The 17,046-nt window shown below is 35.3% G+C and overlaps 1 protein-coding gene across 1 annotated transcript; it reads right to left on the bottom strand.

Annotated features, from left to right (window-relative positions):
• Positions 1-8,039: 8,039 nt before the first annotated feature.
• LOC107664224 (tetraspanin-31) lies at positions 8,040-14,548 on the bottom strand. The gene is made up of 6 exons (XM_016454736.1): positions 14,358-14,548; positions 11,975-12,142; positions 11,764-11,844; positions 11,530-11,670; positions 11,239-11,349; positions 8,040-9,783 (listed from the first exon to the last, which is right to left on the bottom strand). Exons 1-6 carry the CDS (start codon positions 14,418-14,420, stop codon positions 9,709-9,711), a joined length of 639 nt encoding a protein of 212 aa, XP_016310222.1. The 5' UTR covers positions 14,421-14,548; the 3' UTR covers positions 8,040-9,708.
• Between the last annotated feature and the right edge of the window lie 2,498 nt (positions 14,549-17,046).

The following is a 17,046-nucleotide window of genomic DNA, read 5'->3' as shown; positions in this document are numbered from 1 at the left end:
AGTGATGTTTTTTTAATATATATATATGATTTTTATATATATTTGATTATTATTATACTTGACAATTATTATTGTTATTTTTATATAACGTTATAATTTGTATAAATTATTATTGTTGTTGTTGTTTTTATTAGTATTATTTTAATTATTGTTGTTATTGATCCCGTTAGGCCTATTATTCATATTTTATTCGGCAGAAACGCAGTTGCTACCCTAAAGTCTCAGAGGAAAGTGTCCAAACCAAAGGTAATTGGTCAGAAAATCTCCAGGCTTGTTATTTTCCGTCTGATGGCATGTATGTGCCTGTTAGGGCCGATGTTGTTTCTCTGATACAATCATCATAGGACGCGAGGATGACAATAATACGCCTACGGTATTGCGATAAATAGCCAGCAATGCATTTTTCCAGGTCTAAAGAGATTTAATTTTCATAAACTCCCAGCAATCCAAAGCCTGGACGCATGGATGAGAGACACGGAGAGACAAGATGCAAAATGGCATTTCAGAGCATCGCTGCCACACAAAGCCATCGTCGGGGGATCCTTCAGCATAAAAACATAATCCAAAAGAGCTGGAAGTTCTCTATAGTTTTGTTTATTGTTCATCAGAGGCATCATGACGAAGCTTTCACATCATTTCCTTGTGCATCTTCCCATCGACATATTCCAACGCCACCTCCCATCCCAAACGCAGAGTTTAGAACAATCCATTAGGTTGGTGTTTTAAAAACAGCAATAACGATGGCAGTATTGGCTGAAGAGCTGGGGGGAAATGCTAGCATCTTGTCTCCATTTGAAGTTCATCACCATCCCCCTCCCGGCCCGATATGGTTCCTCGCCACGTTCAAAGGAAGATGGACCTTCCAGAAGGGAAAAATAAAAGGCACCGTGCTTAGGTTCGCCTGTTTTCCTTCTTCGCAGAGTGCGATGGTCAGTCGGAGCGGCTGATGCTGTGGATCGTAATATGATGGGGATGCTGATGCTGCTCCCCTCTGATTCATCCTCGAAATGGACGTTCTTGTTTCCAAGGCGCGCTCTCGCCCAATCAAAATGATTCATTTACAAACGTCTCGCTGCCGTGCGCGCTCTTGCTCCATTCTCCTTTGGGAGATTCCAAGTATATGCTGGATTTTGACGGGCGCCGCTGTCCAAGGTGCTGATCTCTCGTCGTGACGTTTCCCCTGCGTGTCAAGGGGACGCGGCGGGAAATATAAATGTGACCCTGGAGCACAAAACCAGTCATAAGTAGCACGGGTATATTTGTAGCGATATCCAACAATACATTGTATGGGTCAAAATAATCCATTTTTCTTTTATGCCAAAAATCATCAGAGGATATTAAGCAAAGAACATGTTCCATGAAGATATTTTGTAAATCTCCTACCGTAAATATATATCAAAACGTCGTTTTTGATTAGTAATATGCATTTCTAAGAACTTCATTTGGACAACTTTAAGGGGAGAAACTGCAGGCAAAAACACTGTTTTTTCATGCACCTGTCAAGTTTGAGATTTTGGGCTTTTTAGTTTTTCATAAAGTGTTTTTCCAGACTAGTGGAAAGAAAACATCCAAAAGACACCGTTAAATGTTTCTTTTATAGCAATTTATGTATTTGTGTGAATAGATTTCAATTACCATACATATTTTTAAAGGCCGTTTTCTCAAAATGAGTTTTTTCTCCTACACTGAGCCATAAATCTCCACTTCAGTAGCTCTTAAAGGTGATTTTCTCAATATTTAGATTTTTTTGCACCAAAAAAAAAAATGGACCTTTATGACTGGTTTTGTGGTGCAGGGTCACAAATGAGCTTTACGGGTCAGTTCTGCTATGCAGCACCTCTGTAACTCTGCAACACAAAGTAGAAGCGTTTTTGTGAAGATTAAACCATATTTTCAAGCTCAAGCAACTTTATATTTTGCCTATTAAAAATGTGATGTTCTGCATAACAGGATTGACCCATATAACGACGCATTCATGGCTTTAGCTGATGGGTCAGCACTCTTAATGCAGTTTATTGATTGAGATTCTTGTCAATTTCTGCCTTACCAGGGCGGCTCTAAAAATTGATCTTTCACGCCCGGCCATTGCATTTATTGCACGCTGTGTTAAGTAGCTAGGACCTGGAAGAATGAAGTGACAATTGTTTCTTTCATTACTGCCTATAGTACTGAGACTGATACAGATTTACAACTGACTCTAAAAGGTGCATGGGCACTTCATGTTATAACGCCACTGTGTTAAATAACAAAGTATAAAAATAAGTGGTATTTATGAAAAAAGTGGGAAACAATCATTAATGGTGGATAATTTTGGCAGTGTTCACTCAAAAACTGAGATGCATCAACTCAGATCAATGAGGCCTACGACCAGTCAGTTCAAAAAAGAAAAATACAAAACCTGTGCTAACTGAAAGATAAGTTGATAAAAAGATTGAATCCAATATTTGGTAATAATACAGAATAATGAGAAATTTTCAAGCAATTATTATTATTTTTTTTGCTGGTTGGTCATTTTTTACTAGGAAAACATTGGGAAAATATCTCTAAGAAAGTACAAAAATATCACTTGTTTGGGAAAGCTGTTAGACTTTGTGTGAACTAAATGAGTTTTAGTCCAATGCAATAACATTAACTAACTTTTTGAGGGGGGGGGATCCTCTCTGGGTGACAACATGAGGGTTAAAGTGATGATTCACCCCCCAAAAAAGCCATTTACTCACCCTTATGTCATTCCAAACCCGTATGACTTTCTTCCTTCTGTAGAACACACGATGCTTTCTGATGGCATTGTACATAAACACACGCTTACATAACTTTGATCAATCCTCTACAGTTATAATGGACAGTGAATCGGATCCTAGTTGGCACTGAGCTGTTAAAACGATCCTCTCAGATCAATCTCCAACAAATCATTATGTACATATTCTTGATTTATTGTTATGGCATGACTATGCTGCACAAAGGCATATAGTTTGTCCATTCTGCACATCAATAATTGAACTTTTGCAAAGTGAGTGGACTCTCGCACATACATACTGATACAAACACTTCCTGGGAAACATTTATATGATAATGTTTTAATACCTTGCTCGCACCGATTAACACTAAACGCAAACAATTGAAACCATTACTGATGTACTGAAAAAGAGGTGCAATTTGTTGATTTATTTTTTTTATTAAAATGTTTTTAAAAGTAATTTAAATTATATTGTAAAATAAAATGAACAAAAAAATCATTTATTAAAAATATTACCAAATGAGATTCCATATTTAATAGTCTTAAAGGAAGGCTCTTGCTCACCAAGGCTGCATTTATTTGATCAAAAAATACTATTGTGAAATATTATTACAATTTAAAATAACTTTTCTATTTGACCATATTAAAAACTATGATGCATTTTTTTCAGGATTCTTTGATAAATAAAAAAGTTCAAAAGAACAGCTTTTATTTTAAATATAATTTTTTTACTGTCACTTTCGGTCAATTTAATGCATCCTTGCTGAATAAAAGTATTAACCTCTTTAAAAAAAAAAAAGGGGGAAGACAAAAGAAAACACTGACCGAAATCAGCCACTCACATCTAAATTTGATCCATCCAATCAACTTGCACTTTACACAGATCATTTACATTTGCTTTGATCATCATGTACCCACCTTCTATGACTTTTCCCTGTGGAACACAAACAGTTATTATCATAACATCAAAGCTTCTCTTATACTACAATGAAAATGCATCCTGATCATTGTCAAGTTCAGCTGTAATTTTAACAAGATATGAACCCATATCCCCTTGCATGCTAAATAAAAACCAATATACCACAGGACTAACACATTCTAAGCTCTATGACTTTCTTCTACAATGGATTTGTTTCTTAATAACATGCACCTTTTCACGTCACAAGATGTTAATTGATGGACTGGAGTGGTGTGGATTACTTGTGAATTATTGTGTTGTTTTTATCAGCTGTTTGGACTCTCATTCTGACGGCACCCATTCACTGCAGAGGACTGGTGAGCAAGTGGCATAAATTTCTCCAAATCTGTTCCCATGAAGAAACAAACTCCTCTAAATCTTGGATGCCCTGAGGGTGAGTAAACTATTTCTTTAAAGGGGTCATATGATGCTGCTAAAAAGAACATGCACCAAGAGCTTGTAACACTCCAAAGAGAAAAGAAAACTTGAAATCGCATCATATGACCCCTTTAAGCTTAGTCTAAACAGCTCAAGAGTTTAGAAAGCACACAGGTTGGCTTTCCAGCTTAGTCCTTTCCAAACAGGTCATCTGATGCTGACCAATTGGACTGTATGGTGTGTCTCACAGAGCGAGGACACAGTACACGCTTGATGCTTGTTTCCCACAGACAGTCCGGCTGGTCCGTCTTCATTTGCACCAACAACATGCATCTAGTCTGTTCAATTATTTATGCCGCTATTGACCCGCTTGTCTCCCCGTTCTGATGGGAGAGATTACTCTTCCTCTTTGTCCGACTGGATCACAATCAGCTCCATTATCTGTCCTCATCAGACTCGGCCAACAAATAAAGCATTCGTCATAGCAGATAACACCTCATATAGGTCAGGATGCAGAGAGAGATGTTTTCCCATTACTGATCATCACACTACATATGTTGCACTTCTACATTTAGGCCTTTGCTAAGGCTGCTTCTCAAAAATCTCATAGACATTTTGCTATATTGGTCTCCGCATATGGACACTCGTGGAAAGGAGTGAGAACTGGCAAATGTCCCAACACGGAGTCCAAGTGTGCTGACAGGATGGGGGGGGGTTTGCTTTGCTGAGCATGTCCAAAATCCTGTTGACCGGAAATTCAAGGAAACCAGACACCTTACAGTGCACATTTCACTTACATAAGCGACCGACAGCAGAGAAAGAGAAAAACAATAAGCTTCAAGGATTGAAATGTTATTAAGATAAAAATACAGTGAAATTATTGAAAATCAAATGTTTCAAATATTAGACAAGTTTCAAAAATGATACATTTTGCATCTAATTTAAACACAGAATTGTAATACTAAAATGCACTGTTGTTCCATTTTAAATTCAGCTGATGTGTTTATCCATGAAGTGCTTTCAGCTGTGAACCATTCGATATATTTGTTGTGGCCACTGGCAACAATTATTGATGCACTGAAGCTCATTACTGCAAATGTGGTGATAACTTGCAAATGATAAGGTTGTATAAGATGCAGCTCAAAGTACAGAATGGCATTATATGAAGGATACTGCAGACATTTATTTTATGCTAACCTTCATAAAAGCAATCAAATTGAGTATATGGTACGAATATAGTTGCTTCTAAAGTGGTTAAAAACCTCTATCGGCCATTATTCACAATATAGCACATCCTCAGTTATTTTATCTTCAATTTTGTTCAATATATACTTCAAATATTCCAATTTTGTATAAATCAGTGATATTTTGACATTATATGCAAGTATTTATTCATTTAAATAAGCTTTTATTTCTATATTTCCTGTTCATTTTAAATTTAAGTTTAAATAATTCTGTTATGCGCTCTTGTCATTTTTACTCGTTTTTTCCCATTATATTATGTTTGAGGGGTCATGCACAACTTCTGATTTTGTATGAACTAGTGCAATTTCAGCATTTTACTAGCATCTATTAATCATTTGAATTAGCTTTCATTTGTATAGTTTCAGTTCATTTTAAATGTTAGTTTAAGTTTAGTAATTTTGTCATGTGCGTTTACCATTTTTACTTTTTTCCAATATATTCCGTTTGAGGGTTCTATGTTGTGGTTTTGTACGAACCAGTGCAATTTGAGCATTTTTTCTATACTAGTATCTATTAATAATTTGAATTAGTTTTGTGAATTTTCAGTTGGTTTTAAAGGGGTCATATGATGCGATTTCAAGTTTTCCTTTCTCTTTGGAGTGCACTGGGCACTGGGTCAGCTGGCCAATCAGAGCAGACTGCGCTTGTCAAAGGAGGGGGCTTTGTTGAGTGTTTGAGAGAGGTGGGGCATAGAGGACCTACAATGTACAGTATTTGAAAAATAATGTTTTTTGAACATTAAAGCATGTCAACATATTCTGTTACACCAAATAATGATCTTTAAAATAGCATCATATGACCCCTTTAAATTTTTTTTACTAATTTTTAATTATTCAATATTTTTATTATTTATTTATATCATTATACATTTTATTTCAGTTAAATTTGTAGTAATATGTGTACTTTTTTTTTTATTCAGTTCTAATTTGTATCTCATTTTAGTTTTGATCTAATATTTATATATTTATTTTATTTCAGCAAATTAATCAGAAAACAATTGTAATAGTTTTAGCTTTAGTTAACAATAACCTGATATATGTTTGAATTGTGGATTACAAACACTATACATGCACCGAATAAGTTCTAAAAGCAAAGCTTTTACCTTTTGACCGGGCTTTGTTTTTTGGATCCTAAACAGTGTCTAGATGCAGCATTTTGTTGTTTTTGTTCCAGTGGGCACCACTAGGGGGCAGTGCATTTTGAGGTACAAAGACACTTGCCTTAAAACCACCTTATAATGACTTCACCCATGATATAAAGCACTACACAACCATGGGCACAATAGAAATCAACAGACACACAGCACAAAGCTTATTGTTGATGCTGGAAGTTAAAGTGGCGTATTACACAAATAAATCTTTTACCTCTGAGAGACATTACAACAGCAAATTTACCCTTACAGCTAACAGAGTGTTTGTCTCTCACTAGGGGAACATTTTGTAAGATAACATTGTTTACAGTGGAATCTTTTTTCAGACCTAGTATGAATCATTTTACACACTCCTACAATCCTACACAAGTTGCATAATCTAAATATAACAGCCTAGTGTAAATTGTTTACAAGAAGAAAAAAAAACACCTCAACACTGAATACAAAGCAAGGAGCTGGAGAAAAAACTCTTTCTTAGTCTTTTTTAGGATTATACTCATGTCACAATGGATTATTTGTTATGAAAATAAAACTGCTGTACCACTAGTGTGTATAAACTCAAAGTGTAACACCTGCTGTCGTCTGTGATTTCCAGCAAAAGTAATGACAACAAATGAAAGTTAGCTTTGATATTCTAATACAGTGGATGTCAAGTGATATATTGTGACCTGTTATTGGGTGGAAAAACAATGCTAATTACAAATAATACAATTTCACAATTCACATAATTGTGTACATGTAAAATAAATGCAAAATATACAGGTAAATCAACTGCAAACATGGACAAGCTGAACAAAATGCCGATTCTCAAAAGCCATGAACAAAATTGTGCCAGGTAAAAGAACAGACCAAAGTACATTAAGGAATAGTTCACCCAAAAATGAAAATTTGATGAAAATGTGCTCACCCTCAGGCCATCCAAGATGTAAACAAGTTTGTTTCTTCATCAGAACAGATTTGGAGAAATTTAGCATCACTTGCTCACCAATGGATCCTTTGCAGTGAATGGGTGCCGTCAGAATGAGAGTCCAAACACCTGATAAAAACATCACAACAATCCACAAATAATCCACCAACATATTTGTTTAAAAATGTTTTGGACTACTTTCACTTGGAAACAGAGCTTGATCTGTGCCTATTTCTCTCCTAATTCAGATGAGAAAATGTTTTCAATGGAAAAGGCAATATTATGGATAGACGTATTAATGAAGGATTTGTTTCTTACAAATATGCAGCTTTTCACTTCACAACATGTTATCTGATGAACAGGATTCATGTGGATTACTTTTGGACTCAGCTGTCTGGAATCTCATTCTGACGGCACCCATTCACTGCAGAGGATCCATTGGTTAGCATGATAAATTAACTCATCTTGGATGGCCTGAGGGTGAGTACATTTTAAGAAAATCTTCATTTTTTTGGGTGAACTATTCCTTTAAAAATGGGTTTGATGCTGTTAGGGTCACCGCTTGATGTTAAATGTAAAATCTTGAGTGTTGAAGCAAAACCAGTTAAAGAACACAACTGAGAGCATGATTTCAAAAAAAAAAAAAGAGAGAATTTCACAGGTATTGATCTAAGAATATTTAATTGGAAAAGTCAGTTTCAAAAATACAAGGCAAATCCAGGGAAAATGGTGCTTACAGCTCACCGAGTCGGGTACTGCGGCCTTCTCACAATGGCAATAAATAACTACTATAGCACAGACATTGATTTCACCTCTTCTAAATCCATCAGTGAAACACACTCATAATACCATGACCAAGTGAAGCAGAACACATTTAAGCTGTACTGAGTGATGGTTCAGTGTTCCCATTTTCTCAATCATGTGGGGCAGAAACTAAATCAGTTAAGACTGTGAGTATTAGCCAGTATGTTCCACTATTAATATGAATAAACAAATTAACAAGTACATAATGGACATATGGAATTAACATATGCGTGTGCACAAAGGTCATTACAAATGATCTATCTACAATGATCAACATTGCAAAAAACGCACTTTAATGGCAACTTAACACTATTAGCACAAACCAGGAAAAAAATATAAGCGCAATGACAAAAAAAAAGAGAGAGAGGTTTGGCACAACACAAAATAAGAAGGATTTAACTGAAATGGCACAGTATTCAGTGCTACAATTATGGACCTGATGCCGTTAGTACTTTTTAAAAATAGCTGTAAAGAAGCGATACATGATTGCAAATGAAAAAAAATGAAATGAAAAAAAACTGCAAGTTAGTGCATGAGTACGTGGCTTTAAACCAAGCCGACAGATAACTGAATAAATGGCTCGCCGAGATTATTTCAACACAAACATCCACACAAATTCATAAGATATTAAAACACCAAATCCATGAGTAATACTAAGCTTCAAAGGAAATGGAGAACTTAAAAAGTCCAGTGAGAATAGCTCCTGAGGCGGGAGGATCTCTGTGGTTTAAATAAGAATCGCTGAACGTCGACCCTGTCACGGTAAAGACTATGTACAACAGGAGGGCAGCAGTCCATCGGCAGGGGAAATCCTCTCATTCACATGGCTCAGTTACACAAGTGTTTTTAAATATTCACGTTCTACGTCTAATTCCTAAACTAATATCCCATAGGCTGGGCTGGTCACCTCATAGAGACGGACTTCATATAGCATTGCACAAAACACAGGTGTTTTTCAGGTCTGCACTCATTCAAAGTGGACCTGGATGTGATTTTCCTGGGAGATACGTGACAGAACTTCACCTTGACTAAGTGATACTAAACATTAACAGTTTCTGTGGGTTAACTTTCCGTTACACTGAAACTACAGGGACCATTTCAGCACTACATACCTGGTTATGCTGACTGTGTCACAAGAAACTGAGGCTATGAACATGCAGACATCGATGGCTTTACATTGCAGGTTTTCGTTTTGCATACAGACAACAGGAAGAGTTTCTCACATCAAGGATGGGGGAAGTGCCAGAACGAGCATCCTATCATACATGATACCTCCTCCTGCTGGTTTAAATTAGCCCTCTGCAGACCTTGTGTGGAAAATGGGTCAGATCTATCATCAAAATAGATGGGTTTGTATCTAGTGTGTTCTGAACCGGGTGTGCGGATGAGAGTTTGTTGTGGGGATCAGTGGCTGTGTTCTGCTTTTAATGCTTTAAATGTCTCTTGGTGCGCTCCACTCTACCTGTGCAAAAGGGAACTGCAATAGCTGGACTACACTAAACGTAGTTTAGGACAGACGGTCTGAGAGACTATAAGAATGCACTGGGGTTCGCTCTCGGGTCCTTTTGGTTCCTGAAGCGCATGGCCAGCCAAACTCCTAAGATCTGAGAAAAAGGACAGAAATATTGATTAGAAACACAATACTGGAGTATAATCAAGTGCGCATGCTCGACCACAATAAAAAATGCGCTGTGACCGCTCATTTGCGTACCGACGTGGTTGATAGCTGTTAATGCACAATTACCATTTTAGCTCGACAAACTGTAATACTGTATAAGATTTCTATTCGAACTGAAATCATAAATCTAGGCTATCCACTGCTGTTTTCAAAGTACAATGCAAAACTGTGACATTTCATTCACTGACGCTTTTCAATCGGCAGCGCTAAACCCGGGAGCGCATATACTTACTTGCCGGCAACACTTTATTTTTGAATTTACTACAAAATAATTGTATTTTTATTTAATACTCCCTTTTATTTTAAAATATAATAGTATTATCAAACTTTATTACTTTGTTTATTTTAATTAAAAAAAAAAAAACGAAATAAAGTGCAATAATATTATCATCAACATTATTAATTTATTTTTTATAGTTATATTTAATGGGTCACATTATGCGCAGTGTGAGGACCAAAACCAAATCTCCAGGTGCTCTTATGAGAACCAGGCTGAAAAACCTATGTGCACCCCTGAGTATAATAGCTATAAGCAAAAAGTCATGTACGTTCATGTGCTAAAGTAACTGCATAATTTTAGGCAAATTAACACTTCAATGCGTGGCTGAAAGTGACTTATTTATATATAAGCAATATGATACAAGAGATCAATGTTCAATATTAAATAAACATTTTCCTATAATAATATATTGTAATATTACATTCTAAATGAATAAATGTATTCTGCTAAATGAATATTTTTTAATTGAAACAAAGCTAAAATTAAATTAAAACAAAAATAAAAAATGAAACAAGTTTAAGTACTAAAACGAGTAAAACAGAAAATAAAAAACCTACTAAAACATAAAAGCACAGAACAAAATGACTAAAATTAAAATAAAACTGAAAATATAAAAATAAAAGCTAATTAAATATATTACTGAAGAACTTGACTCAAAATTCAACTAATGTAGAGTCTCATGTCTGTGTATTTAACAACAACTTTGAATGTGGTTAATGCAATCAGATTTTAAATGAACTGTTTTAAATTAAACATTCCGTAGAATATTTTTTTCAAGTCATTTTGAGAATTTATGAGTCTCAAAGTCATGTACTTGTTGAGTATGTGGGATTTTATTTGACTCTTTTACACTTAATAACAACGACAACAATTTTTTTGATCTCATACAACTAAATGAAGAATAAAGGATGGAAAGGAGCTCTAAATGTGGAACTGATACTTCATATGCATTTCATCCTTCTAATGATGGGAAATGTAGTAGGTTACATTCTTAATTGCAAATCATAACAATTTATTCCAACCATGATTCTCTAACTGACTCCTTCCCTAACCCTGACTGAAAGAAGTCCAGATCTCCCACTAGTTACCACCTGAACTAACCTCTGTAAAGCTGAAAAAGAGGCCGACTCCTCCAAGGATCTTCAAAGCTTCTGATGAATGTTGGAGCATCTTTTCACCGCAAGTGAGGCAGGGGCTCTTTTTTACACATGGCTGCAGGAAAAGAAAACAGGGTGTTCATCTCTCATTTTTCACATTTGGTTAACTCAGCATCCACCGTCCAAGCAATATGTTATCATCAGTGCTCCATTCATTAATAACTACTTTATCTGTTCAATAATGTGTCAAAAAGCCAAAGTAAATCAAAAATGGAACACAAGGATATATTCTTACAGCATCACAGAAGTGTAAGTCAGACATAAACACTGCCTGGTTCTGTGTATTGTTGAACAGGCCACAGCAGTCCAGCTTCTTCTCAAGGCTGATTCTTGTGTCTTTACTCATTAATCCCCAGGATGAGCCTAGCAGCTTCTCCTGTTTTGGTAATGTTACAAGACAAATACCAGGAATCACACTCAAACACTTGTGCAACAACAACAAGAGTGCTTTAAAGTTCATTAGGATTACCTGTTGACCCTGGTTCATGGCCAGACAAGAACAGGAAACTCCAAACTGGAAGAGGAACACAATGAAGAGAATGACCATGTACTGTGGAAAAGCAGCTGTGGTCAAGGACTTCACAACATTCAGATGGGAGAATTTAGACTTGCAGTTTTATGGGCATTAAACTACAAAAAAAAAACAAAAAACAGGCAGTACAAAGGCTTCTGAAGGATACAAAGAAAAGCATGACTTGGTGATGATGGACGGCTCCAATGAGTCCCACAATGGCGATCAGCAGCAGAAAGAAGCCCACGGCAATCACGCCGCCGATGATGTGGATGCTGGAGACAATGCCGAAGCCTTTCCCCCATGCTGCTACGACAATCAACAGGAGACCCACCAGCTGAGGACGGAAAAAAGACCAATCAGAAACATGTCACAACCTTACAATACATAAGATTGTATGTGAAAACACTATATTGTGCTTAAAGTCAACATGAAACGGCATTCACAACCCATTTCACTTTCATAATGTATGTGACACATTTCCAAGTTAAACATGATATTTAAAGAGAAAATAATTAGGGAGGGATTCGATTTTATTTTTTAAGTTGATTTAAACTGGCATGGTTACAACAAACTTTCATTTTAAATGAATTAATTCTACTAATTCTGTAATTTAAATTACAATTTATCCACAGAATTGACTGAAAAAATGTATAAAACAAACTAAAAAAGTAAAAACTAACCAAACAAAAATAAATCAAAATAAAATAAAATACAATTTGGCCGGGGGGAAAAAAACAATAAAATAAAAAAAATAAATACATAATAAATAAAGCCAATCAAATAAAACAAATCAAAACAAAAAAACTAATGATTGAAAAAAAAAACAATAAATAAAACAAAAGTAAAATCAAACTAAACTAAAAAATATTTTTTTTTAAAAAGGATATAGTGCACTGGCAAAAAAATCTCAAATAAAATAAGTTACGATTCTTTTGTTGCTTGCAAATATCCTTTTAAGATGGCAAATTATGAATGGCCTTCAATGGAAAAAGATGCCTTTTGTCCCCAGATGGTGTAGTTCTAACTACTAACAGTGGCTTACTGGGCATGGCCTCCATATATGACCACGTAGTTGGAGAGAAGTACTTGAAAAATATCAAGATGAACGATGCACTGAAGAATCATTCACAAAAAGTAAATAGGACCAATTTTAATTTCATGTTGACTTTAGGTGAGGTCTACAATTTTGCAGTGCCTAAAGAGGAGTACATTACATTTCATTTACACTCATAACAACTACTGTAACGGAAACATGAACCACAAGTCACATGCTGTTACACTTCTAAAATGTGTATCAAACATAATTTCTGTAAGCTAAGCTGCGAGTAGGGTCAATGTACAGTTTAAGGGTTTGTCTGGAATCTATATAACTCAAAGCAAAGGGCAGCAGGATAAAGATTGTAGGTTCAGAGAGCAACATGTGTCTCAACATAACCTTACCGAACAGCATTACTGTCATGGGCAGCATATCACAGGTCAAACCCAAAGCCGACCGAACAATGTGCACACAGTTCCTCTTTAAATGCCAGCATGAGGGGTATGATTACAGCATTATGGAGAACATTGTGAACCAAAACCAAACCAAACACACCACAGAGTGGTCCGAATGGTGATAACCCTGACTTTTCCGCTTAAAATCCATATTTAATCAATAATTTTACAGTACACTCATAACAAAAGCAATCCCTGTGGACAACCTGAGGTGAAACTGCTTTACCTTTAAGGGTTTTATCCTTGGTTACTAGCACAGATCTTTAACCACTACACTATGCCACCCAAAGTCATTTAGCAACACACCTTCTCATTTACAGCGCTGACTGAGTGCAAAGTCCTTTATTTTTGGCTAAGTGTGACTGTGACACCTTGACTTTTAACCCAGTATGCTCATCACTCGTGTGAGTCAGAGGCATTATGGAAGTATGATCAGCAACTCAGTTCTGTATGTATCATATTAAGCAAGCTTGCATACTAACTCAACCATATTTGACAAGACATTTGAGTTTTAACAGATACATACATAAAGCTGCCATATAAAAATTTTCCAGGGCAATCAATAGTGAAATAGACACAAATACATATGTAGTAGTATAATTAAGAAATATACTTATTCTTAGAGAAAACGAGTACATGTAAACAGATTACACAAACATAGGGGCGGTTATGCAACACTGGATGGCGAATCATCATTTAGAAGATATGTCAACAAACAATCTAAAAAATCTTAATATTAACACTTCAAACCGATCTTTTTATTCCTTAATGAAATTAAAGCTAAAAGGCTTTGTTTAACTAGTACCGCCTATGAAGATAAGCAGCTAGCTATTTCATCTACTGATAGCTAGAAAACAAAGACCTCACATATATGACCATACACAGACACCTTTATATTAAATATAAATACAGTAAAATATTCATAACACGCCTTAAATTCAGTACAAATTGTGAGATAAAGTGAACTAAATGTTTTAAGTATTTATACCGGATTAGCCGTTGCTAACGGGCTAACGTTAGCTGAGCTATATATTCATGTAACGTTATGTGCGACTCACCATATAAACTACATTTAGCGAACAGAGGGCGTTTTTCGAGCACGTAAATCCTCCGCAAACCATGTTGAATCTTCAGGCATTTACCGGTGAGATTAAATGATGTGCTACAGTTGTTTTGGCTGCTGTGAGTATGCTACAAGCTGTTCTTCTTCTCTTGTGGTGAGCACTGAGCAGCAGTGGCGATGTCCGATTCATGAACGAATCGTTCATTTGAGTCGAACATTTTCTATGAATCAATTGAACCAGTTCGCAACACAGCCTAATCTGAATCGTTCCTGGCTCGTGGGGCCGGTTGCATAAACGTTTTATACTAGTCTTAAAAGTTAGTCATCTCATTTTTTTTTCTTTAAGAATGATCAAAATGTTTAAAAATTGTGGTTACATAAAAACGTAGATTAGTCTAAGCTGAATCAAAAAATAAAACTGATTACTCCTTAGCTAACTGCTAGTTGGTCAGACTAGTTCTTAAAGACACACTGTCTTAACATAAAGGTTAAGTTTATGCAACTGGCCCCTGGAGTCAGCGACTAAATGAAAATGTTCATTGTTTAATGCCAATGTAAATTATATTTTGGTTCTAAATAACTATATTTCAATATCTGAATCACAGCTGCAACAAACTGAACGAATGCACATGAAATTACCATTAACTACTCTTGTTACTAAAACTGAAATAAAACATAATAAACAGAAATGTTTTTATTTTTATATTTATTAAACGTAGAATACAAAAACTCATAGAGGTAACAGCATAGAATAAAACCAAATATAATAACAATCAGCATCAAACCTTAAGGGGATCCACAATACATGTAAGGCAAAAAATAAAATAATTAAATAAATAAATTTAAAACACAAGAAACTTGGACATGTCCGATGATATTTTCGGGGCACGACAATTTTTAAGTAATCTCAGTGAGGAGTAGAATAGTTTAAATTCGTTCATGAAATGAACAAAGCAGGGAATAAACAGAAATGTGTTCCTTACATAAAAACGTTTCTAAAGGATGTACGCCGGAATGTCATTGGACTACGTGATGACGCAAGTAGGTCATGAAATAAATGAATCGCTGAATCGTTTTAATTGATTCTTTGACAAGAATCGTTCGAAAGAACTGATTCGCGGAAATCGGTTCCCATCTCTCTACGGCTGAACCAGCCGGTGACGTCAATCGCAACCGCAGACCCTCTAGCGGAAGAACTTTCTCTCACGTGCTTTGCTTGTAATACACGCGATTCGACGCTAGGAGAGAGAATTTCCTCATCTTTGCCATGAACATTTTCGCTGACATAAAACCTACCGCATGAAAATTATACAAATAACAGCCGGGATGTCCAAAATATTAAATCAGAAAAAAATAAAAAATAAATCCATATTCAAGGCCAGGGGAAAAAAACACACCTGGCTTCCCTTTCTTATCTCAATATTTTTTAAATGAAGGAAGTGTTTGAAATTAATATAAATATAATATAATATTAATATAATATGAATATAAAATATAATACAATTATATAATATATTTTATATATTTATAAATATAACTATCGTTCCTTGTCCTCTCGCGATAGCGAACGCTTCTGCCACCAAATAGCACACGCGCATTATCATAATGTAACAAGTTCGCTGTTAATTATCCCGCAGAAGCCATCATACTCATTTGATTAAAAACCTTAAGCATCTTAAAGAGATGAAGACATGATCAGGGACGGTTTCACAGTAAATTTCCCACCTGTCCGCAAACACGCATGCTTCATGAAAGAGAAGGCAAGTATTTTATTGCACACAAAGTCATCATTTTCACATGCAGTTTGATTATAATGCTTCGGGATATTACTATGTTTATTGAGATAATAATAAGATGGTTCTGATTTAATGATTACAGTAAATAGCGAGCCTTCGCACCTCGTTGACTGATATTTAAAACAGCGCTGAAGTAAGCTTGTGTGCTGCTTAAGCATCATTGGCTGAACAGAGTAGCAACAAACTACGTCACACTTCAGCCCCGCCCTCTGTCGTCACGGGCGTGAGACACAAGATGCTGCATTGAGGACTGATGATAAAGACAGGCCCACATTCTGAATCAGACACTATGAATCCCTGATGACACTATGAAATTCATATTTAGGTACGTTTTTACATCTCATGCGAGAAATTCCCATAAATGCCAAATATTACTTTATATTTTATGGAATTGTATAGGGTAGGCTGAGGCTAATTGTCACACATTTCAGTCCAGTTACTATTTCTCAGGACAGGTTTATTTCTGAATGTCAGTTTATGTAGGCACATACATTAAAATATTTAGTACAAAATAAAGCGACATGTTGACACTGTATAGAATAAGTTGTCACAGTTGTAACCCATTATTATAGCATATTATATAAAATATAAAAAATAATAATAATAACTTAAGCCAATAACAGATAGCCTATTATAAATAATAAATTAAGTAATTTTTAAATTTAAACTTGTAACACTTGTATTGTCCCAGATATTGACAAACTGTCTGAATTTCTGACAAACAGCATTGCCCTTTAAGTATAATCATAATAAGTGGCCATAATAGGAACATACTATTAAATAGCCTATTATATGAAATATAAAAAAATAAAAATGAAAAGAAAAATCAAACTATTAATTGATTGTTAATTGTTTATTATATAATTAAAATATATAACATTAAAACAA

This window comes from Sinocyclocheilus anshuiensis, unplaced genomic scaffold, assembly GCF_001515605.1.
Source record: "Sinocyclocheilus anshuiensis isolate Anshui unplaced genomic scaffold, SAMN03320099.WGS_v1.1 scaffold67, whole genome shotgun sequence".
In the NCBI taxonomy this organism is placed as follows: domain Eukaryota; kingdom Metazoa; phylum Chordata; class Actinopteri; order Cypriniformes; family Cyprinidae; genus Sinocyclocheilus; species Sinocyclocheilus anshuiensis.
The sequence above is the reverse complement of the archived record's forward strand: the minus strand, read 5'-3'. Positions and strand labels throughout refer to the sequence as shown.